The 25,527-nt window shown below is 40.0% G+C and overlaps 2 protein-coding genes across 9 annotated transcripts in view; one reads left to right on the top strand and one right to left on the bottom strand.

The window, feature by feature from the left end:
- KIF20B (kinesin family member 20B) overlaps positions 1-13,342 on the bottom strand; it is a 43,695-nt gene extending 30,353 nt beyond the window's left edge. Inside the window, exons 1-12 of the mRNA XM_075026045.1 lie at positions 13,194-13,342; positions 11,522-11,678; positions 10,899-10,985; positions 10,667-10,783; positions 10,337-10,475; positions 7,923-8,107; positions 5,842-5,890; positions 4,988-5,182; positions 3,405-3,516; positions 2,878-2,949; positions 2,241-2,387; positions 326-488 (exon numbers count right to left, since the gene is read on the bottom strand). Coding sequence (XP_074882146.1) covers positions 326-488; positions 2,241-2,387; positions 2,878-2,949; positions 3,405-3,516; positions 4,988-5,182; positions 5,842-5,890; positions 7,923-8,107; positions 10,337-10,475; positions 10,667-10,783; positions 10,899-10,985; positions 11,522-11,677 — 1,422 coding nt within the window. The 5' untranslated portion in view covers position 11,678; positions 13,194-13,342. The remainder of the gene's footprint in view (positions 1-325; positions 489-2,240; positions 2,388-2,877; positions 2,950-3,404; positions 3,517-4,987; positions 5,183-5,841; positions 5,891-7,922; positions 8,108-10,336; positions 10,476-10,666; positions 10,784-10,898; positions 10,986-11,521; positions 11,679-13,193) is intronic.
- Positions 13,343-13,527: 185 nt separating this feature from the next.
- Positions 13,528-25,527, top strand: part of PANK1 (pantothenate kinase 1) — a 48,849-nt gene continuing 36,849 nt past the window's right edge. For 2 of the 8 annotated variants that reach the window (XM_075026034.1, XM_075026037.1), the window contains exons 1-6: positions 13,528-13,761; positions 14,764-14,885; positions 18,598-18,774; positions 22,020-22,182; positions 22,568-22,663; positions 22,920-23,038. The gene's annotated coding sequence lies outside the window, so the exon portion shown is untranslated. Of the gene's footprint in view, positions 13,762-14,763; positions 14,886-18,597; positions 18,775-19,093; positions 19,259-19,856; positions 19,906-19,947; positions 21,389-22,019; positions 22,183-22,567; positions 22,664-22,919; positions 23,039-25,527 lie in introns of those variants that run through there. The other 6 variants (XM_075026038.1, XM_075026039.1, XM_075026036.1 and 3 more) reach the window with 6 other exon arrangements.

The raw sequence follows: 25,527 nt of genomic DNA, 5'->3' as shown, positions 1-25,527 counted from the left end.
ATGCATGCAGAAGACAAATTTACCTAGATCTCAGGAATTTCTTTCCAAATATAGTGTCTTGTTAGGCTGGACTTTTTATAGGAATTATGGATTTTCAGTAGGAGATGCTCCCATGCCCACACTCCAAAGAAAAAAGTGACCCCGCAAAGCCTTTTTAAAAGCTTTACAAAGAAAAAAAGCCTGACTAGAAGTAATTAGAAAATATGATTGCAATACGAGACAGAAAAATCCAGTAACTAAATTCATATTCTTAGAAGTGAGAGAACCTACTCTTTAAATGCAAATCGTAAGTACTGATCAACAAGATAAACTACAACACACTTACTTTTTGTGCAATGGCCGAGAACTTTAGCACATTAAGTGTTTCATCATATACTGAGGCACATTGGCTTATGTTTACTATCATGTATACCTTCCCCTTTCCACTGAAGAATCCTTGAAGAAAATGAGTTAACTTACTTTCCCGAAAGGGTATGTGCTGCTGCAACCTTTAAAGACAAAAGAACAGATGACAAGAAGTTTAATAATTTCCAGTCAGGGTAAGAGCTATCCAGCCTGAAGACTTAAAAATATTTTTAAAAGCAGCAGTCTTTAAATCAATTAAAATTGTTTTGGACTAGATACAGCTGTTTGTGAAGAGACTGCATAGCTGTTGTGACTGCTGCTTTAGCCATTATCTCAGATAGGCTATAGCAATACAATCAATGGGAGCACTTAAAAAGTGTGTTCATCATTTAGCATCATTTAGCCTATGGTAGGTCACATAGCCTCATGCTACACCAAACTATACCCCACCTTTCTATTCTCCTTTCCACATTCATAAAAAGGAGATGTCTCATTCTAGGCATGCAGTATCCAACATACCAGAGATCTTTCTCACTCAGTATTCCTGCCTCTGAGAATGGACAATAGCAAGCGCCTAGGCAAGCAAATGAGTATACACCAAACAGATGTAGATACTTTTCAGAACAACTTCTGTAATCCCCCAGCAGTTTGGTATTTCCTAAATCAGAAGTTGTGCCCTTGAATTTAACAGCTGGTGATGTAGTTTTGATGCTTATAGGAAATTTTATGAGAATTCCTAAAACATGACTGAACACACACTTGCTGCTAAATAGGTTGCTTGCATTTTGGACACATGACAGTTACATGAATAGTGCTACAGAACTCGGCAAGATAGTGACCCTCCTGCCAGAATACACATACAGCTCATAAGTAGCTTCGCTGCAGGACTGATAAACAAGAATTTTAAGAGAGCTACTGCTTCCTATTCAACTTGCAAGGGGCATCTATTAACACTTTAAGAGATCATGCTTCAGAACATTTCTTCTATATTGTTAAAATTCCAAGTTATTAGGATCAGAAGATGACATTCTGAATACATTAACAGCTCTCTAAGCAGCTGCTAGTTTTAACACATCTTCCTGTTCTCTCCAGACAGGAATGATAAGAAAGACCATAAATGCACAAAACATAGGGTTAATCAGGAACATGCACTAGCAAAACTTTTTCACCTTAGGGTGTGATAGACTTTGAATAGGCTGTCAGGAACAGTGTTGTGGGGTAAGTGATTTTGGCAAAGCACATCTGGGCATATCAATCAGCAGATTGAGAGTTCGTTTATCTTCTGGGACAGAAAAAGATCTTCAAATGACAACCTGAGGTAAAAGCAGCTCCTGGACAGTTACATCCAGCTATGGCATAAATAGTGGGAAGGCTTTCTTTTGTCTGCATGTGGTTAGCTAGATCAGTAGGAGAATATTAAAGTTATGTCAAGATTTAGAAAAAAAAAAAGACAAATTTTGTCAGAGTGCACAGTTATGAGAGCACAGCAATATCCTGCTGCTGAAAAATGTTACACTAGAACTATGTAGAAAATGGAGTTAGTTCACAAAGGAATAATAAAATGCTGAAAATTTGACTCTTACTATGACACTAGTGAGAAGGGAGTTTTAAACTATTCCAAAGTTTGTTTGATAAACCAAGCTCAGAAGAAAGTTAAATTGCTAAAATCTACGATTGCATGTTTAAAGGATGGTAGAATTTGAATGATTTAATTAAAGAGCAAAACAAGGCAAGTTTAAGATAACTTTGGTGTATCAACAAGACTTTACAAAATAGACTTTGCAAGTCTATATATCTTTTCTACCAAAACCTTAGTGTTAGCATTGTATATCTTATAAACATTGTAGGTAATACCTAAAAACCACAACCAGTCTGCAATTCATAGAAGGACTTACTTTGACTGTTGACAGTTCTTGAGTGCATTAATACACTTGCCTAGGATCAGGAGAGAGGTGTTTATATTTCCACTCTCTTTCAATCTGTCACCTTCATTGCGGGTCTTGGTACATCTTTCTGAACCAGCAAGATCACACATTGACAATCTGAAAGCAGATAAGACAAAGTCACTTTATTTACCTTAGAACATGCACAAATTATTCACTTTTAAATATGATCAGTTCTCTTAGAGGAAGAATTTCTTGATCTTCATCTACATGAACTCTTCCATCCTTTTCAATGTTGCTTCCCCAATCAAATTTCACACTACTTCCTGCCAAATCTTTTCCCAACACACTTCCTATTTTTCCCCCCCTGTCCTTCCCTTCTGAGGACTTACATGCGTTCAGGAGTATAGCAGGGTAGCAGAACCTTGTGCTGAACAGAGGGGACAAGATATAGAACAGCACTGCAACCTGATGGCTTGCGGTAGAGGGCCAAGTACTCTTATGAGTGTAGGAAGTGGGAAAACCACCACACATACATGAGGCTCTGCCAGGGAGCACTGGATGTGCAGTGCAGTACCAGGTACACCGACATGGAAAGTAATTGACAACTTCATCATAACAGAAGAGGGGGAGTCTGCTCTGCACTTACTCATTGACTCGGGTCACTCGTGGTACTCCTGAATCTTCAATTTTTAGTATCTTAACTGTGAATATGCTGTGACTAAAAGGAGAAGTTTAAATCAGTGAAGCGGTAAAGTAGACCAATACCTTCAAAATATTTTTAGCCTCCACAACATCTGTTCAAAACACTGTTAAATCTGTCAACATATCTACGCATATACTCTATCAAATACAAACTTTTAAATACACCTTTATGTAGCACTTATTTTGCTTTTTCCTCAGACATTTAGATGGAATAAAGCTAAGTGCTTTTACTTGAAGGAGAGTATTTGATAAAACACTGTTAGCTTTTGTACATGTTCATGTTATTGAAGGATCGAATCCTTTTGGCTTAAAGCATTGGGTCACATACTGCTAAAGGACACCAAAACTGAAACCTAGATATCTAGACCTTGTTAAAGACTCTTCCTCTCCTAAAAGCCACAAGCCATATTTTACTTTCTCCGTCCTCCCACACACCATCCTATGCCGAATGTTATTCAAAATGTTTCTCACCTTCTGCTGGAGCAAGTATTTAGTTTCGTGCTTGCAATACTTTGGTGTTTCAACCCCAGTTTTAGAAGTCTAAAAGCTTCTTTAGAATCAGAAATCTGAACCCACTGCAGATCTTTAGGAAGAACAAACATGATAATCTTGTAAATATCATTATCAAAAAGAAAGGGATTAGGGGATAATGTACACACGCCAAGAATAATACATTTACTTGAGACATACAAACATTTCACTAAGCTTGCTTTAGACAGAAATTACATGACAAATAATATCAAGGTTCCTCCTTCCATGGGAAAGGAAGGACAAGTATATCACATCATTTCATCCTATTAGCACACTAAAATAGGTTCCATGCATATTAAGTGAGCAACCTTAGCTTGAGCACTGAAAAGCCAAAAGGTTGGGTCTAATATGAATATGAAAGCCCCATGTTCATATTCATCAAGGCAGAATTCTACCTGGACAGCCTCTCTGTTCTAGCCCATGATTTGGAGTGGGGGGGCAGGGAATGGACACCTTTCAGGGCTATCAACTGAAAGACATTTTTGATATCAGTCAAGAATTTTGTCTGCAAAATCATGACTGTATGTCATCTTGATATGTGCTAGAGTAAATACCAACAACCCTACTAACAGAACTTCTAATATGAACATTATGACCTCTTAAATTAGATGTCACCAAAATTGTACTAGGAAAAATACCACCTGTGACCAAGAAAAAACAAGAAAAATCATTAACTGGTTTTCCTCAATTACATCAGGAACACTTCCACACATTTATACTTCCAAGCTTTATAAAAAAAGATTATGCTGAAGCATAGCTCAAAGTAAACTATCTCCCACTTCACCCGTTTTCTAGTCTTTGAAGAATGAAGAAGTTGGGTTTATTGTCCAATTCAGCTTTTTGAATCTATAGTTTGGCATATGAAAGATAAAAGTAGCGGGCAAAACACCTACAAAAAAGCCTTTAATCTAGAATTGGTGTCTTGATTGTCCAAAGAACCTGTAACAAATCAAACACGTTTCAAACGCTATTTTTTCCATGGCCAGAAACAAACACTCTACTGCTATTTTGAGTTCTGTTAACTCCGCACCACCCCCAACCCAAAACAAATTACATCACAGGTTTGATTAAACTGGAGTACTGTAAAATGTAATTTGTAGTCAGACTGTTTCTCTACAGAAAATACAAAAAAAAAAAACAAAGCAAAAGAGAACTGTTGAGCCAGTTATAACTATAGTTAAGAATTTTTGGAGGCTTTTTTAAGAGAGTGGGGAAAAAAAAAAAAGACCAAGCCACCTACAAATTTGCCAACTGTTTTCAATATTTCTTCCATTTCAAAGAAATTTCAGGGCAGTGAAGTGCACACAGGTTTTTAAGAGTTACAGTCAAGAATAAAGAGAAAACGCTATTAAAGGTACAGATACTACTATTTATGTAGATTGTTGCCTTTCATACTCAAGGTAGACATTTCTAGTGCCACTGTGTATGCAGTTAGGAGTTTTCTAATCTAGAAAGAGACATTATTACAGGAAGGCTAACTTTTCAAGTTATGTGTTTAGCAATTTGCAATCTATTCTAATCACCTTTTACATAAGAACATCCCTTGACGTCTTGAGCAAGGCGTAGTGTTTTTCTCTTCTTTTCATTTGACATAGGAATCAGTAGATCATAAAAACATTCATTGTAAATCTCGAAAAATGAAACCCAAACAGAAAACTTGATGTAATTTTTCACAGCTGTGCTAGATTGTTCCAAGTCTTTTAAGAGTTCTTCCAAATCTGCCAAGTACAAAATATTACAAGTCAATATAGGCCTAGTAAAGTGAATTTCATTTAAAAAATTAATAAGTGAAAATTGATATTACAGAAGCCTTCTAAAAAATACCTACTGCAGGCAAAAATCCATTGAAGTTTCCCACCCTTTCTTAAGTATCTGGAAGTCACATGTTTACCCTACACATCTGCAAGAGATACCTACTCTACCACTTCCTTTTCCACTTGCAAATTCTACCAAACACATCCAGCTTGGCTAGAATTATTTGAGTCTCTTCAATATCTTCAGAAGACAGAATTAAACTGTCAAGTATACTTCATTCAGACTTTTTAAAGCAAACCTAGTATTTAGGTAGTTTTTAAATGCTAGAATTAGGTTTATCTAATTACATGCAGGTACTCTAAAAGCCTGTCAGGATACCACTGGGGCCCATAGCATAAGTAATGCTACTTTTCCTTGCTATAGTTTCATCTCATTTAATGCCTGTTCAGGTATTCTTCTAGCTATTTTATCCTTGTTTTCTGCCCAGATAACTTGCTCACTATCTAATTGACATGCATATAAAAATGCCAAGTAGTCATTTTGTTATTAACATAGGCCAGAATTCAGTTACTGACTTTAAGAAAGCTTCTTTGCCAGCTTTAATTACAATTCTTCAACATACCCTTAGAATCAACTGGTCCTTTGTTATTACTGTTATTTTGATGGTCTACCTACAAAAGAGAAAAAAGATATTAAGATATATCATTGACAGTACATCACCAGTACACCAACAGTTACTTTTGTAACAGCTCTATTGTCCTACTAGATAGGGATACAATGTAATTGCAATATGCCAATACAAAGATCCTGGTTACACATCATGCCTAGTTCAATGCACCTGTACACTCCTATTGAAAGGGTTGATTCTTGCATTAATACTCATTCCTGACACTTCCCTTATATCAGGCCCTATCACAGTATACAGCATTTCAGCTTGCTGAACCAGAAGAAAACTAGCCACAGAAAAATAGAGGGTTGAGAGCCCAAACAGAAACAGGGTGATTTAACAGGATGATTTGCAGGAGTCCAGTTGCAGTTTACACATTACTGTCAATCTGGTGAATCTAGAGAGTACTGAAATTTTTTATTATTGGTATTCTGCTAATTCAGGATTCCTTATCTTAAGGCTTACTAGGTCAACCCTCAGAAACAGATGTGTATGTAGAATACTCATTCACTTAAGAAATTAAGTGACCAACTTCCTGCTTCATGATACAGGCTGTAGAAACCTTTCACAGTTGAAAAAAGTCTAGGTTTTAATAAGAAAAGGAAAATTTTCATAAAAGGGTAAAACAAGTCCCTACAGCTATAGCTTATGAGGTTCATACACATACACTCCGTTCCCAGTCTTAGTTTTGGTTGGTTGTTTTTTTTTTTTAGGCACAGAACTGCAAAGAAGTACAACTCATCTACAAAAACCAGTATGCTTAAAAGAAACATGGATTAGAAAGTGAGTGTGGTTTGGGTCAGGGTTTTTTTAGTGTTTTGGCAAGAGTATACTTCATACAATGCTGGGATTTCATGAAGTGATCCCTGAAATAGTTTAATATTTATGTAATCAAAACTTTAAGGTTTAAGCTTTACATATATAAAACACCCACCCAAACCTGTCTCTGTTGAAGTAGGTGCAAACTTTGCCACCAAATTTATAAGCTAAAGTATTGTTCTTACAACCAGTTTTAGAAACTGTAGGGGACATATGTTTATTCGAACACACATACATGACAGGTTTTTCTGAAGTCCTTAAAGACTGCTAGAGTTAGATTTAACATATGCCTGTGCTTTTGAAGTGAAGTCTTGAAGAATTTTGCTGCCACCTGCCTTCCACACTGGAGAAGTCCAGTTAACTAAATAAGAGATAAAAATCAAGGTAACAGATATATTCTGTCCCACAACAGCCAGAACACCTCATTATAATCTAGCATACCACTGCGGAAATGCTTAATTCTTTTCGTTAAAAATAAAAAAAAGCACAATAATCCCTTTCTAGCTCCAATTTCTAGAATATGCTCAGGTTTTTTTTATATTATTCCATTCATTTCAAAATTAGAAACACCAAGAAAAAGGTATACTTATACAAAATACAAATTCCCTATAACTGTAACTGGATTGAACAGCTTTAGAATTCCAGGCAACTCATAAAACTGAAGTGTGTTTCTGGACTGCCCAATAGCAATCTGTTTAAGAATAAAGTCCAGCAGAAGCCCATTTTAATTCAAGTCTACTGGCTTTATAGCTCTGCTGTTTAAAAAAAAATTTTGCTTCCTTTGAGGATATTTGCCAAACTGGAAGAGAGGAACAACCTCAAAATCATTAGTTTCTTTCCAGTACCCTCAAAGACAGTAAATCATTTAAAGGAGCAGACCTACTAGCATACCCACAGATGGAGAGAGTACTTTCATTCAGTCCTTCTTAAGCACGAGTAACCCCAGAGGATAAGTTATCAGGTGTCCACACTATAGAAAAAAATCTTAGAGTTTACATCCTATCAAGTATTCAGCCACAAGACAGAAATCCACAGCAGAACAGGGTTCATCAACCCTATTGCTCACTTTACTGCTAACCTGAATAGATGGCTGACAGCAAATGGACACATCCATGCTTAAATACAGATAGCTCAATGTTACCCTGTTCATTTTTCAATTGGAAGAGACTATCCAAAGATGTGTATACTCATCAGTATAAAAAGAAGTGCTCCTCTACCTCTTTTGTTAGGCGGAGTATTGAATTTTTAATAGCGGTTTCTTCTCTCACTTGGTCTTTAGTCAGCTTTATATAATCTCTACACCGATGGGGTTTGAGATCCATTGCTGTGTATAGCTTTCCTTGAATACTTTTAAACAACATATCCATAGTCCTTGGCAGAACACCAACATCATCTTCTGTCCCTGAAAGCAACATACAAAAGAAAGATCCTAATTATTACTGTAAACAAGGTATACAGATAAATGAAGACAGAAAGATAAGCAATTCTAATCTCAAGGCATACATGAGGAATGTGGAGGCCACTTACAGCACAAGGCAGTAGGTTTTTTGTATTTTCAAGGTAACAGAAATGTCTTAAGAGTGTTTTGAAACGCATTTGGCTTTCAGCAACAGCTCATGCTCTACCCCTTGGACAGTAAGGGGCCTAAGATAAAAGAAAAACTGCTGGAGTATTCTGCATAAGCTTAGCCTTAAGAAAAAAACCAAACAAACCACAACCGACAGACATTTAATAGAGATTTGTGGTTTTTCAATCGCATTTCATAGGCTGCCTTCACACTCTCTCTCAAGGAAGTAATCCTAAAGTACAACTGATAACTGATCTCTCAGCTGCAGTCCTGTACTAATTTCACATACCCTACATATAAAGTTCTAGAAGACTTGTGAAGGCTTACTCCTTCCCTGGTCCCATACCCTTTTCTCAGAGCATACTACTTTTGCACCTGAAAGGCAAAACAGTCAAATAAAAACCTCAGTGCACACTTGATCTTTCTGAATCCAGATGCAAGTTTGAAAAGGGTTCACTTGACTTTAATTTCTAAATCAGAGAAAAGAAGGGGATAGAGGAAAAGAAACTACTATCCTGTATCAGACTGACAGCATCATCTTCCAGACTGATTTCTCCTACTCTTGAGACAGATAGGCAACACAGCTAGTGCTATAGCTGATAAAAGCCCAAGTCAGAACTTGTGTAAAATCTGGTTGGCACTCAAACACCAAGCTAGTAACCAAATAACATATTAAGTTAAAAGTACTGTTGCATTAAATTTCTTTATCCTCATCTCCTCTTTTCTCTAATTATTTTTTGTTTATTGTAATGCCACTTGTAATTCAACTTAACATGAACAAAGTTCACAGTTGCTGGCGAACAATCAACAGTCAAAAAAATCCTGCTTCATCCTTCACTTCAGTCCTTCATCATTGATTGAATACGGGCTCCCACGTAATGCCAAAGTGGAAAGGCTATACTGACAACACTGGGAATAACAGAAGAGAAAATCATGGCACCCAGCAGCAACATTCTGCCCTGCCAATTCTTATCACAAGTCGATAGTTAAGTGCTAAAAATATAATACCATGAAAAAGCCTCCAGAGTCTGAGAAGATATGAATCAAAAATTCTCACACAATACACCCCAAACTCGTCAAGCATGAGGGGCTGTATGCTTTAGGAAATTTGGGTTTTGTTATTTACCTATTAATTATTATGACAGGGAAGAGCATCCCATTATTGCCCCAGATTAATAACAACTGAAAGTAGCGGCAGTAGTCTTCAGCTATAATCCACTTAACAGAAGATCACTTAGAAGACAACATCACTTCAATAAAGATCAATTTCACATGGCACAAAACTCATTGTCTTTCTACTACTTCTGTGTATAAAATCAGCAGTATAGCACCTAGAACTGCCATTTCATTATAGGAGAAATTGTTTCCGTGTGAATCAAATCACCTCATTTGTTAAAATGCTTTAAAAATAATTAAAGAATGACATCTTGGGACCAGAAAGTATATTGAGCTTTAACAGTACAGAATAGTGCATCAGGAGACAAGGTCTCCCAGGATATTATTAAGCTCAGAATCTTGAGACAAGACAGAAATACTTGGAAGTAATCAAACATGTTTCAAAACATTTATTCTCTGCCTATAATAATTGAAACAGACTCAAATATTATTTCTTATTTTAAGACTTTCCATATAAGATGCCTATGACTTTTATAATAATAAAAAAAAGTAACAAAATGCTAGTCTGGTGTAGAGTGACTTACACACTTTTCACATCCTGATACACAGAAGATATATTTTCCTACCTCCCCCTCCTCCCTGAGGGGGGGTCCCTCTAGATACTTGCAGGAAAAAAAACAAGTCACACACACTTGGTTGAACTTTACAGCCCTACAAAGCAGTATCATTATGTGTTCATGTAAACTCTTGCAGTGACTCTGTCTGTTGGTAGGTTAGTGGTATTTGTTATGGAAGGAGACTTTCAAAGGCTATTTATTAATATTCAAGAGAAGCAAATGTATAGGGCCTACAGTTTAAATAAAGGAAAAAGTTATAATATTTCTGCTAGAAGTAATCCTCACTTAAAAAAGGGAAGTTCATTCAAGGAGAATACATTTCTACTTATACCTTGGAATGTGTAGGTTTTCCCAGCATTTGTAACGCCATATGTAAAAATAAGACGATTATATCCGTCTAAGAAGTCTTGCACTGGTTGCTTCATGGTACCTTCAAAGAATTCTTCTTGAGTTGTTTCAGGTCCAAACACCTGAGCATTACCAAGAAACATCTTCATTTTATTTAAGCAATCATTAGAGACTTTTAAAGAATCTTTTAAATTCCCTATGTTTATAAAGGCTATCGACAGTTTAAAAATCTAGTTTGCTTGGTATTAAATAACATAAGTTAAACAACTTTTTCCAGAAATAAATTAAAGACTATTAAAGACAATTAATTTACTCGTGAAAAAGTGAACTTCTGTATCATCTGTCCAGCAGTTTTTTCACTTAGCCGACTCAAAGAGTTTTTGGGGGGTTTCAGTATGATGCTTGTTGAGTCTTCAAGTAAAATACAGTCCTATTAAAGGAAGCACAATCAACACAGGCATGAAAAGAGTATAGAGAGCTCAGCTTACAGGAAAAAAAAAATACACATACATTTAAGGTATTTTTTAAGTAATTAAATGTCACACCTGCAATTCATTTTCTCTTTCCAACGACGTCAATGGCCTAATACGCAGGCAAACTTGTATGTGTCCCTTAGACTCCAAACTGTTCCTCTAAATTAAAAAAACAAAACAAAACAAAAAAACCCCAACAAATTAAGGAAGTTAGAAATTTGACTAGATTCTGTGTTTGATAACTAGCATGTTAAGGCAGTTTTGTTTTCATCAGGCTATTTTGAACAGACTTACTTGATGACGTGAGAAGCAAAAGTAATTCATTACATCAGCTTTTACAAGTGCTTAGGCCCCTGCAGAAGTTTGCTGTGATAACTTAGAGTTAATAGTCTTGCAACACATACATGCACTACATTCAGGCCAACTAGAGATCAAGAATGAAACCCATAAAAATATTCAATGTTTAAGCTGCTCTGAACAGGCAATTAGCCTCATTCACAGAAGACTGATGCACCCAATAAGGTATCAATGCAGTACCACACAAATTAGTCTAATTCTATGCATCTCCTCCAAATTAAAAACATCCTAAAGATGCTTCTCATCTTATCTGTAAAATTCTGATTATTCTTATGGATGGAAAGACTAAGCTTATTAAAAAAATAAATACCCAAACAATACAAATATTACTTTCTTACCTGGCTTGTGTCCGAGCTTGAAGAAACCGAAGAAAACTCAGCAGAGAGATCTGCTTTAATATCGTCCACATTTACTGGTCCTGTTCTTTGAGGCGGCTCAACACTAGCAATATAAGATGGTCTGAAAAATTTATCATTATCCAAAGTCGGTTCCATCCTGCAACATAAAATAAAACTATTTTTTTTCCTCTCTGATCACATAAAGTAGAGCTTCTGAAGTGCCTTAGAAGACAAGTCAATTTGAGATCGATAGCTGCAATTTCTTTAAAGAGAAAGCTTTCTTCACCCTATTCATAATTGACATAGCAAGTTTCTGATAGCTGGGGAGAGGGTCTGCAGAGGGGTTCACATCATGATGAAACAAGAACAGCTGTTCCTCTTTCAACGAACAGCAACTGTTTACCAGGGAAAAGCCTTACATGTATACCACAACCTTGCTAAAAAAACCATGTCTGACACGACAGTGCCAAAACACTTAACAGCTCAGTCTTCCTATCTAGCCTGTAAAAGGCAGATATAGGACTTCATGAATCTAGACAAACGTCACCAAGCTGCAAATGCTGTACATAAAGTAAGCAGCAATGTTTACTTTGTTTTTTCTAATCTACAGTTTTTGTCAGGTAACTGCATGAAAACCAGGAAAAACTTGGCATGAAATATTACCACAGCTTGAACAAACACTGATCTGTGAATAAGCTACTGCAGGAAAGAAACACACCTGTGCTGTCACAATCTAGAAGTCTTATTCATCAGCTACACAAAGTCACACTGCGAAACCCTTATCAGGCCTTGACAGGAAACATAATTTTTAGATAACTGGTATTTTAGTTGCTTTAAATATAAGCTGATTTTAAAGTGTGATTTGTCAAGATTATGCTCTCGTTCTGTGCCTTTTTACGTAAGAGGCGAAAGACAAACATCGAGCTATGTGTGCAAAGCTGGAATTAAAGTTGTTTGTATGAGCCCAGCACGCAGGCCAGAAAGGTTCAGCCACTGACAGCATGCAAAACCCACGATGCGGACTATCCCTCTGTCTCCACGTGGTGTCACACAGCACTGTAATTGCCGTAGCTATTCTGGTGTAAACAGGTACGTTTCCTGGCTGCAGCCACTAAAAGGTACTTGTATACGGGGATACGTTACTGTAACTGCTTACCGTGACAGTAGCGTAGAGCCGCAGACACCCCAAGCGAAGGGGAACGAGCGCGGCACACACAGCCAACGGTGGGCACAGCCCGCGCAAGGAAGGGTAGAAACGGCTCAAGCCGCGCGATAAGCCTGGCAGCTAGTATCAAGCGTGAAGCACCAGCCCTTACACTTCAGAAACATTAAGAGGAAAGTTTCCCCCCTGCAAACATCCACCTTTCCCTTCCAGGCGTTGCACTGCTTCCCCGCTCTCGCCGGACGCTGCCGCGTGGCTCCGGCAGCACCGCGGCCCCGGGCCGGGCGCTACCCGCGGCTTGCGCGCCCCACGGCGGCGCCGAAAAGTTTTCGCGCACCGTAAGGCTGGTAACCACGCTCGCGGCAGGGAGAAGCGCGGGGAAGAGACCCCACGAAGCACCGGCCGCCACGAAGGCCGCCCACGCTGCTTCCCATCTCCGCGACCCCTCAGCCCGCAGCCGCCGCCGCCCTCCCTACTCAAGCGACAGCCCCGCAACCCGCACGGGCTTACCCGAGAGCCTACGCCACGCCGGGCGGGGCGGGCCTGGCCCAGCCGCCGACCCCCACCGGGTGAGGGCAGCCCCGCTCTCTTTTCCTCTCCTCCCCTCCCCGCTCCGCTCACGGGCCGGAGAACCGCCGCCGCTCACCGGTACGGGCGCAACCGGCCCGGCCGCGGCTTCTTTTCGAATCCGACCAATGGGAGTGCGCGGCAGCGCCGCGCGGCCTTCTGGGAGGGCGGCCGTTGCTGCGGCGAAAGGCTCGACGGGAAGTGTAGTCTTGGCGGGGCGGTGGAAGGGGGCGGGGCCGGGCCGAGCTGCCTGGCTGGCGGGGCGGGGGGAGGTTTCCTCTCAGGCGGCGGCAGGGCAGTGCGGTGGGGGTGGGCTACGAGGGGGTCTTTACTGAGACTTCCGAATCGCACGCACCCAGAGCCGTCAGGGCCTGTCCCCTCGGCGGCAGCAGGACCTCGACTGCCACGGGAAGGCGCCCTGCCCTCGCCTGCCCGCCCCGCGGCCTGCCCTCGCCTGCCCGCCTCGCCGTCTGCAGTGCCCGGGCTTTGCCGGTCTGGCAGGAGGATATATGTAAGTTCAAGCTTGTCGATACTCCGGATGATTACAGTGATGCTATTTCCACAGGCGTTCTGCAGGCTGAGAGGCAAGCTGAGGCTTTGCGATCTGTGTATGAACAGGATAATCGCTGTTTGCAGGTAGTGAAAGGGAAGAGGCCAGGTGACCTCCTCAAGCTGCAGATGCCCTATATCCAAGCAGGGATCAGCAGAATTGGGAAACTCCGGTTTTAAGTTCAGGCTGTGCTTGTTCCTCACCCTGGGTTACAATACTGACAGTGGCAGCTGTGGAAAACACTTAGTAAGGTATCTTTGTTTAAAACCTGCCCCAGGTGGAAATTATTGTTTGGTACCAGGTTTGCATGACAGGGGCTTAATTTCTTAAGCTGCAAGGAGAGAAATTCTTTGGCCGTATTTTCAAAACAGTGTCATAACGCCAAACAGGTCATCCTTTTCTAGAATGCCAGGGTAGGGAAATGTACAGGGTTTGGTAACAAAAATCACCATAAATTTCTCTTTAGACTCAGACAGGAATTCTTTGAACTTTAATAGGGAACGTCTGCCTATTTTTAATGGAAATAACAGTAACTTGAAAGTAGTCAGTAACTACCAAACCCAAATGTTTCTCTTTCATTTGAAGAAAAGAATGCCAGCTAGTGCAAGCAATTCTGTAAAAGAATAATTCTATGCAGATCATGTATCAGCTGTTTTGATAAGGTTGTCTTGAAGATTTAATCCAATCTTTCTTTAAGCAGAGGCTATGTCATATCAGTAAAAGATGTGTACTTGATTTCAGTTCAGATGCAGGCCATGTTGCAAGAGTTGGTCTGTTTTAATGGCAGAAAATGATGCAACTTTGAATTTGAAATTGTTTGCCAAACAAAATTGAAAAGCTCTTGTAGACATTCTTTGAGACTGAGGCTAACTTTTTTAAAAGTACCTTAGTTTCTATCCTGAACAGAACCGTGAATTCAAACTACTGAACTAACCTAATGCCAAACCACTTTTATCATACCAGGACGGAACTGAGAATGGCTCTCAAAGAGAGGGAAAAATTAGCTCCTGGGAGCAAACCTGAACGTTGTTCTCTTCCACTTGTTGGAAACGAAAACTGAAGATCTTCTCAGAATATTTTGCAAGGTATATTCTTGAGAAGGTTGGGGGCTATTTCCTGCAGAAAATTGTTATTGCTAAGTTGGGGCATAACAAAGCTCATGGTACAAGCAATATTTTGGTTTTGTTTGAATATTACATTTCTGAAACTGTTTTTATAATACTGCACATGCTGCATAATTTAAACTGGTATTTCAAAGGACTACCGTCAACATACTACAAGAGCAAACTAAAACACAATCTAACATGTGTTCCTAGCCTCACACAAACCATGATAAAGAAAACATTAGATCAGCATAACCAACCCAGCCTGTTTTGGAGTGGTAGATGATGAAACTCCATCTATGTAAATAACCTTTATGGCTTTCCACCAGTATATTCTCCTTAAAGTGGTTTGTGCAAGGACAGCCAGTTGCAATAAAAATATCTGCTGCCAAAACTGTTAACTCATTAGCCCCTGAAATTTGATTATATTGCCACTCAAATGCTCTATAACTTGTGGAGCAAGGTTGCCACTCCCCAAGGGGAAAAGATTTTTTGTAAATGACTTGTTACAACTCTGACGATTACCCTTAGAAACTCATGCTCCTTATAGTTGGGACAGGACTCAAAAGTTGTGGATGGTCTACTCATGGGAGTGATGAGATGATGCCCTATGAGACAGCATATCTCAGCTAGCTTTTACATTGCTGTCAGAAGTAATTAGAGACACAGTCAGCACTGCTGGGACTTGGCCCAGCATCCTTCAGCACATCTGAGCAGCAGCCAAACCAGGACTGGCTTCAACTTCTTTGTACTCAACTCACCTTCCCTCGGGAATTAACAAAGTACTTCAGTTTCCCCTCAGCACTCCTGGTTCTGCTGTGCTTCCCCATGCCCCGACAGCACTACCTTCCAGTCCTAGCTGGAGGCAAAGTCCTTCTGCAGGGTTTGCTTGGAGCTGACTGGCAAGAAAGCTCCCATTCCTTGTCACACAAGTATCTTGGAGGAAAATGGTGTGCTGCGTTATCTTCTTGGTAGTCTGCCATGTCAGCCCCTTTTCACCCCTATCTTTCAGGGCAGTGCTTGTCATTTATCTTGTTGTTTGCACCATCCTGTGGATGTATTTCACACTTACTTTAATTTGAACCTATGTAGTGGTACCCTCACTGTCCCACTCCCATCAGTTGCCTTCAGGTGACATTATTTCTAATGCATATACAGCTGATTTTATGAACTCATGACTTTGCAGGCTGTTCGTTTGCTTACTTTGCTTCAGTAATATAGTGATTCCTTTATCATCTCTTTTAGGCAGAGTTGCTTCTTCAGTCTCACATTTCCCAGTTCGTTCAGTATCATTTTTCTATGGCTGACTTTTGATTCTTTACCTATTTGCTTGTTTCCTGCTCAAGACTAGCTTTAAAGGCACAAATTTAAGAGAAAAAAGGCTTGGGTTTGTCAGTGTGATTTTTGTGCTTTAGCGTGCCTATGTTCAAGCTTTCTCTTGAACCCAGCGGCACAGAGGCCGGTCACCTGCAAGCAAACAAACGTTCGGGTTTGCCATCCTGTGTAAGTTGACTAGCACCGCGTTTCTGCCTTCAGACAGACGCGAACACGCGTCAGGTCAACTGCTGGAGACGAGGTGACACGGCCCAGAGCGTGAGGCTCGCAGTAACGTCCAGCTTGAGCGCCTCGGCCCCGCCGCAAAGGCCCTACCGGCCCCGCTCGCCCCGCAGCGCTGGCGGAACCACGCCTCAGCGGGGAGCGAGGCCGCAGCCCGCCCTCCGCCGCCCCGACCCCGCCGGGCTCTCGGGCCGACCCCCGGCGGAAGACGCCCGGCCCGGGAGCGGAGCCCGGCCCGGAGGCTGCCGGGGGAGCCGGGCGCGGCCGCTCCCCGGCTCGGGAGGCTTCGTCCCGGGGGGGCAGGTGACGGCGTCGGGGCCCGGCAGGTCGCAGCGGGGCTGGGCGTCCCCGGCCGGCAGCGGGCAGGGCCCGGCTCTGCAGGGGCGGGGGGGGGCGGCCCGCCGGGTGTCTCCGGCCGCCGCAGCGAGGCGAGCGGCGAAGGGCGGCTGGCCGGGGCGTCGGGGCCCTTTTCCCGGGGAGGGGGGGGCGGGCAGGGGCTTTCTGCCAGTCCCCGGCCTGCAAATGCTGCGGCTGTTTCCCGGCTAATTTAGTTAACTGAGTAATTGCGGGATTTCGGGCGGGGTGAGAGGAAACCGTCACTGGAAAGAGCTTGTGGATGGATGGTCGTGAGGCCGCTCCCTTGAGGTGCTCTGGGAGAGTAAAATACAGCCCGGAAAATGAATCGTAGACCCAAGGGCAAAGAGGGAGCTTGAGGAGCACATGCCAGGGTGAGATAGGCAGCCAAGAGCCTGGGGAGGAAGGAGGGGATCGCCGATGGGCATCTGGAGGCAAGCCCTAGTGCCTGGTGCTGGACTCTCTGGCCACTTTGCAGGGCCAGGGCTGGCAGCTCCAGCTAGTAAGGTGTTGGGGTTGCCTGTGTTCTGCGGTCGTTGTTATCTGAAATGTCATTCATTGAGAAGAGAAGAGAGAGGGAGCTCGCAGCTGGAGATGTGGTTGTGTTAAGAAGGCTTGTTTAGGTACTGCTGTGGGAGCTTCTCATAAATGCAGTGAGGCCACCTGGTGCCATGCCAGTGTTTTGTGGAATGAAAATGTGCCACATGCGCTCAGCATATCATTTTTAAATCTTCATAACTTCATTTGAAAACCTGTGCATGGCAAGCATAGTATTACTCCTTGAGCAGGAGCTGTATTGTCTTACATAGGAGAAGATTTGAAATATATTTACTGAGATGTATTTTGTTCAGTTTGCATAACTCGAGACTTAGTCTTTGGAAAGAGTGCAACTGAGACAAAAAAGCTATCGTTGTTTCTTCCTGCTTCTCCCTCAACCCTCTGGTTATTCCTTCTGTCATTCTTTGAATTATTGCATAATTCTCTGATGTGCTAAAGAGATCATTTCAGCTGTAACCAACCTTTCAATCCTGTAATTGAACCAAAAATTTCAAAATCTATTATTGTCTGTAATATGATAATATAAATAATCACCATTTTGAAGGTCAGATCTAGCATTTTGAAATCAGAACCTTCCACCTCTCATCAACAGGCTTAAAACGTACCTGAAGACATAATTGTGTGTCTTGGATCATTATGCTTACCAAGTGTATGAATGTACTTAGGTTCTCAGGTTCTTTTAATTTGAACAGCTCTTTAATAAGCATGTGTAACGAAGTGCCTTGTAGTGGTAGTGATCTATACTGGCTCTAGTGACTAAAGCAAGTGAATGTCTTGGATATTCTGAGGAATTAGTAATGCAGTTAATTTTTTTCAGTATTAGTGTGCTGTATATTTTCTCCACCTACCCATCCATATTTAAATCTTTTGTTACGAACAGGGGCTTTTCAAGGCAGGATCATTAGGGCCTTCCATTAGGGCAATTGTACTGATGTTTTCCTAATATAGTGGGATTCTTAACCTCACAAGGGCTTTTTAACATCATCACAGCATAAATTATGATAAAATATGTTTCATAAATGTTTCTATGATATACCCTACTTATTTGAACTGCCCCATTTGTAGTAAAATTTAATAGGCTATGAAGATGAATAATAATTGAGAAATATTTTGTGTATATGTGTGTGTGTATATATATATTTATATCTTACTACCAAAGGAAACTGAAGCTTTACTAACTGGAGGGGGAAAAAAAATGACTTTTTTTTTCCTCTGCCTTTTCTAGGGTCTTTCTGTAATGCTGGCAACAGATGCTATAAGGCTGCTAGTGATGGCTATGTACTTTTCTTCTTTATTGCTGAAAGGGGCTGAAGCATTTAGACTGAGTCGGCTGATCAGGCCAAACAACACAATATCATATTAGTCAATATAACAGCAAAAGCGGCCTCCGTTGGAGAAAATGGTAAGAACTGTTTTCACATTGTGACATAAGTATTTGTCCTATAAATGTGTCAGCTGTTTTGTCTGACTGACATAGTTGTAGTCATGTGGCAAATAGTGTAATTAGTTATCAGGTGTTTAAGATACATGTTGCGAATAGTAAAACTATTGTTTAAAAATGTACTGTCAAAAGTTTTTTTGTGAAATTTTATTTATACAAGAAAAGATAACTACTCTTAAATTGTGTGCTGTGTTATTTTTAAGAACAAGTCTGCATATATGGCTTTTCCATAGAACTGGTTGCTAAATATAGTTTCTGGGGCATTTGTGATTTGCCCCAGAAAATTAAAACTCCATCCCAACCAGACCCAGTACGCTGTCTCACTCTGGGTTGTGATCATGCTGAGTCATGTAAACCAGGCGCTTCTGAGCTACTAGTAATCACATAATTGGAAACCTTGACAGAGAATCCACAAGCAGGAAGACTGACAGTTGGTGTTGATGAGGTGTGTAATATTCTTCCCTCCTAGTCAACATTATACTGATGTCTCAGGACATACTGGTAGAAATGGGTCTACAGCTGGAATAATAAATTGAATGCTGTACTTAGAGAAGTCAGTATGAGTTTTGCTACTGTTTTCACATAGCAACGATCTTGCATCTTAGTTTTCCTATGGATTTCAAGTCCTTACATCCTCTGGACATAAAAATGGAGCAGTATTGTTAATAGAGAAGAACATATACAGTCCAGGAACACTGGATACTTCAGAAAATGTTTTTTATATATGCTGCTTATATTTCAGGAAGGATATTTGAACTGTGTATCCAAATTTTGTTTGGTTCCCTGAAATGCCTCCTTTTTTTTTTTTTTTTTTTTTTTTAATTTCTAAACCTGTGCCTAAGTTCTGCAAATACTTGCATAATGTCTTTTTAGCTCCAAGTCTGGGACTAGGCCTGTTGCCACTTTTTGCCATACATGATGTTAATTATTTTCTTTGGAGACAGTGTGTTAGCTTGTAACCTCCAGATTAAGGGCTGGGGATGAATTCCAAATCTTATTAGTAAAACTTTATTTCTCTCCATGTGTTGTTGATTCTTTTTCAGTGATCCACAGAGCTGTATAAATACCAACATGGGTAACCATAATTTAAAGGTAAAAATCTCAGGACTGACTTTCCTAAAATGAAACATATGTTTGAGTTTTATATCAATTGAGGTTTCAGAAGTTTTATTTCAGTTCCAGGCTGCTTAGGGAAATTCTTCATGGTGTAAGAAATTCAAGCTTTAATCCTTAGGATTACTTTTTTGAGAATACTGTTTCTTCTTTTGTAGTGTTACATAAAATACAGGCTGTAAATAGCTGTCTAATGGTCCCAGAGCTCTCAGAACAGCCCCAGAAAGTCTTACCAAAGACATTCTGTTGATCGTTACATTCTCAACTGTTGCTCTGTCATCTTACTAGAAACTTAACAAGATAAATAAATTGGAACATGAAGTCAGTACATATCTAGAGTAATGCAATTCTGAAATAGGGAAACTGACCAAGATATATCTAAATATATGCCAGATATATAGCTGATAGCTGAAGAAACTGAGATTTCCGCTAAAGGGGGGTGTGTGTACATACATATACACACATTCCATGTAGAAGCCAAAAGACTGGACACTTCGGTGTCTCAAAAATACAAGGTATCTCAAAAAGATGTGTGACATGGACTAAATCCAAGGAGCAGGATGTGCTACAGTGTAGCCATTACAGTATTTCAGTGTAGTATTACTCATCTTTCTGGCTCTGACACCCAAGACAGAGCTTCTTTTATTCTTGGCAAGTGTCAACTGTCTCTTTTGACCTCAGAGACTAGTGCCGTTCTCTGACATTATGTACCGTTCCTCAGAATGTCATCATGGCTTTGGGCACTCAGGACTTCTCCTTGAACTCGTGTGAAGGTGCGATTGGAGTAGGATAGTCATGCCACTGCCCTTCAGATGTTTTAACTTGGGCTTCCTGTAGAGCCAGTGGCAAGAAATGCTCAGAACAGTTTCAAGCCCAAGTTAAATTCTTGTTCTGGAAGTGCAGTTATGCCACATGGTACAGCTAAGGAATATAACCATAACCTGAATTGCCCTCTGGAGGAACCTTGCTTTCTTCACTAGCCTCTTAGTTTAGATATCAAAATTAATGTCTAGTATTGGGTGACACAGTTATCCTACAGCATGATAAAAGGGCAAGGAATGAACATTTAGAAAACAAATTTCTTAACCCGTGACTTATCTTTAAAGGACTTGAAAATAATGGCTTTCTGACAATAGCAAATGGCCCAGGGCATTTCCTGTTTTGGTCTGAAGTCATCTTTTTTTTTTTCTTTTATTTCTTTTTTTCATGTTTCTTTTTTCCTTTTTTTTTTTTCCTTTTTGCTTATATTTTATTAGTATTTCAGGCTGGGCATTGCCCATCCTGTAGGAAAAACAGAAGGCAGGGAGCTTAATACACACTAGACATCTGCCCTGCATAGAATGAAGTCATACTCCAGAAAAAAGAGCCTGTATTTGTGCCATGCAATCGGACTACAGTGCTCTTTGCAGTCCTTGAGGAGAAACACAGTCTTCTTCCCTGAAAGTGGACCAGCAGATGAAAGGTGTTGAAAACTCCTGAAGTCTCAGCTGCTTCTCAGGGGGTGGATTAATGAGCAGCTAATTTTTTAAACACATTCTTATACCATTATTTTCAGCCAAATCAGCAAGTAGATCTATGTGACCAAACAGGTGCTGGGACAGCAGAAGAGCAGACAGAAATGCTGGTGGGACAAAAGAGCAGTGCTGCTTCTCTTCTGTTAGATTGGCTAAATTGCTTGTGAAGTTGCATCTTTGGCAATTTTTCAGCAAGGAGTCAAATAGGCAGGTGGCTGGTTGGATTGCAGTCTTTGGGCATATCCAGACTTGCAGAGTTAAGAGTATTTCCAAATGTAATTCCACATATAGTTCTCAGTTTGATGTTGCCCTGCCTGATGTTGTCACAACATGCTGCAGCCAAGGATAAGCAGAGTTTTGGAACAGGCCAGATTACCCTACTGAAAATTTGCTCACAGCTGAAATCTGAAGAAATGGAAAGGTTTCCACGGAAATGATGAGTGTTACCAAACACTGGCTGATCTGACCCTCTGTAGTCAGAATACACCCCATTTTGCAAAAACGGAGATGTAAGCAGTGAAATTCCATTGTTAGTAATTCAGTTTTGTGCATCTGAATTTCCCTTTGCTGTTTCAACAGATTATAGGATCTGACTGCAGTTCCAGTCAGGTGCTTTTGTGTAGTGTTGCCAAGTACTGTCATACTACCACGTTTCATCATGTATGTGGGTGCACTGAAGAATACACACACGTTTATAAAGCACCATAAGATCTTTCTGGCTGAAAGGCGTTATAAAAAGAAGGTAATTATTCCAACAATAAATCCAAATATTCTATATAAAGCAGATTTTGGCATTGTGAAAAGAACAAAAACATGGAACAATTTAGAGGTAAGGAGGAATCCTTTTATTTTGAGGATAATATTAGCATAAAGTTAGAAATTAGTTATTCTCTAACTCATTTCTAACTGTGTGACTCATGCTCTTGGCAAATTAATTATCCAAGATAAGTCACTCAGATGCTAAAGTTTTATTATTGTTTTAATCAGATGGCTATTGCTGTTACAAATAAACCTGAGGCTTGATTTCAGATATAACAAATGTAGCTATACCCTGAAAATTATGCCACAGTGCTGCTTGAGGATGTGTTACACATGCCAAATGTTTTTATCTGATATTTTGTTTTCAGTTTTAGGTGGATGGTGTAGCTAGCTACTGGGTGTCTAAAGCAGCCATGGCCGCCAAGAACCTCAGCAGTGAACTTGGACAAGGAAAATCTAATGTGGTGTGTATTTCCTTCCATCCAGGAACTGTGATTTATTAAAGCCTCATCACAGGAACATTCCTATGAATAAACTTTTCACCTCAGAATTCTTAATAAATTGTTTGATAAATATTGTTGAGAGCATTAATATGGGGATGATGGGAAGATCCATGCCATCTTTGCTTGGGACAGATATAGTACCATATTGTGGGCTGTAACCCTCTCTCTTTGTTTTGTTTCTTTTTCTCTCCCCACCCTCCCCCTTCTTTGGCTGCAGTTTGTAAGGTAGCATCACAGTGCAGGTCTGATCTGATGAAACCACGACTAATGCCGATGCCTGCCTATGATGGGAAGAGAACACAGACCACAAACTTGGGATTTCTGGCCTCTTATTAGGCAAGTCTATTGCTCATCTTCCCCTTTCGCCCCCAGTTCCCTTTGTTCCTGTCCTTCCTCTGTATCATTAACTCATTGAAGTTCAGTGTCACTGGTTGCTAGGAACCCGCTTTCATTTGGCTATACATACACTCTTCCCTAAAGAAGTCAGATGTTACCTCCATGTTGGATGTTCATCATCCAATGAAAATATGGAACACAGTTTTATTGTAATAGCTCTGAATGATTTTCAGCTGAAGTAATGAAGGGGAAAGTCTGGTGCATTTTAGTGAGATGTTCATGTTTCTCAACTATGATTCTTAAATTGGGAGTTTAAGTTTCTAGTAACATTAGAAATTATTCATGTTCATTGCATATACCTATACATCCTTATTCTTAAAAAGTAGGCTATTTGCTAGTATAGCTGAAATTATTCCTGTACTGAGACAGGAGAATGTCTTAAGAAGACTGCATTGAGTAGTAGTTTGTGTTCTCTTTATTTTGTTCAGTTGTAAATGTAGTAGTCAAGAGATGAAATAACTGTTGACGTAGACAGTAACACAAATTATGTCAAACAAGGACTTCAAACAGCATGTTTTAGGTCAGTAACCTGTGTGCCTAGAACTTCGATCACACTGATAACAGCCAAATGTCATAACTTATGTGGATGTACATGCAAAGATAAACAGGTAGCTTTTCACTGAATTTTACAAGCAGAACAGCAAAATGTCAGTGAAGTGAAAATATATGTTTCTAATAGGCTCAAGGAGCTTCAACAAAGGAAGCTAATACTGATGAATTAATTTGGTGAAACTGCAAGCAAGGCGGGTTTTTTGCTTGCTTGTTTGATTTTAAACCTAAATGGATCCTGTTTTCAATACGCAGCTTGAAGGAGCAGTCTTTCCAAGGCCCTACCATATGAAATGGAAGACAGCGTGTTCTGTCTGATGAAATGCAAGTTCAATGCAGCCAATTCAAAGCATTGCTAGATTAATAGCCAATTTTGCTGAGAATACAACTTCTGGGGACTGAAGCTGTTTCTTGAACCTATGACTGGCTGAGAAAAACAGGAATTCCTTTTAAGAAAATTAAGATATTCTGATGTTTTTCAAACAGAAGTCTTTCAGACTTCATTTCAGCACTCAGCCTGCCTAGGCAAATAAGTTAAAAATCTGAGAATGACTCTGGAATACTGTAACTAAATTTTCCAGCTGGGGGACATGGGTATTTTAATTTCTGTTTTGGGTCAAACTGATCCAAATATGGGTTTCAGTTTGGAGGTGAGACCTGTCTGCAAATCCTTTCACAGCTCTCTCACTACTTTCTGTTTTAGCATTGTTGATTTTGTTTCTTTAAATGGGAGGTGAGAAGAGCAGTTTTCACAGTTTGTGAAGTGTCTGAAGATCTGTGGGTACAGAGCACTACATAAGTGCAAAGTATTTAAATTCAGAACTATGTTATGTGTTCTTTCTTTTTACTTATGCCAGTCTGCTGTGACTGAAATCAATCTGCTTATAATCAAATTTAAACTTGGTTGGTGAATAGGGGTGGCAAGTTGGTGGGGTTTTTTGTTTTAACCACAGACCTTCTAGTTCACTGAAACTAGGGTTCTAGCCTGATTTCTCTCTGCAGGAAAGAGATTTTTAAAATTTTTTTTAAATGTTTTCATTGATTAGGTAATCTTTGCTAATCCTATGAAAACAGTCATAATGTGTCCATCCACTGCTGTTTGCATTTGCTTCAGAATGTGAGAATTAATCTGCTCTAAAAATGACTGGGTTTATGTATGCATTGTTTAGTTAATATGTTCTGGGAGGATCTAAGGTCTGAAAATTGGCAATAAGAAGGAGGTCATAAGTCAGACAGCTTTTCTTGGTTTAAGATTTTAGGTCATGCATATGAATTCCAGTTTATACTAGATTGCAGTTATGCCTGTGAATGGAGACTAGATCATGTCACGTAATTTGTGGGGATTCTCTTGCAATCCATGACCACTGATGCCTCATAACTACTGCAGCAGTATTTTCCTCATACCTTCATCTACTGGGGTAGCTGTACCTTTCTTTCTGGCCTGTGTGCTTCTTCTCTTTTTTTTTTTTTCCCCTTCCCCTTTCCTTCTAAGAAGAAATGGAATTAAGATAAGATACATGTCTCCTTTGGTATTTTAAGTACATTTTATAAATGGAGGAAAAGCAAATCAATTGGTGCTTGCTACTTGTAGAGCAGTCAGGCAAAAAGTATGAGAGATTGACATCTTAGCCCTATCAGTTCTGTTTTCAGTGGATATACAGAGGTTTTGTAAACAAAAAAGGTATCTTTGTCTCCTGTTGTACAAGAGATACACAGTGCTTTTGTTTTCTCTTCCCATGTGTGAAATGGCTGGCACCAAAAGTAACTCTGTAGCTTCTTTAACTGACTTCCGTGTCAAAATTAAGGATAAATACGACAAATGTGATTAGCAGTGTTCATGAGATCAAGGAGTCTGATTTACCATTTTGGGTTAAAAAGAA

The sequence above is a fragment of the Buteo buteo genome, chromosome 4 (assembly GCF_964188355.1).
Source record: "Buteo buteo chromosome 4, bButBut1.hap1.1, whole genome shotgun sequence".
NCBI lineage: Eukaryota > Metazoa > Chordata > Aves > Accipitriformes > Accipitridae > Buteo > Buteo buteo.
The sequence above is the reverse complement of the archived record's forward strand: the minus strand, read 5'-3'. Positions and strand labels throughout refer to the sequence as shown.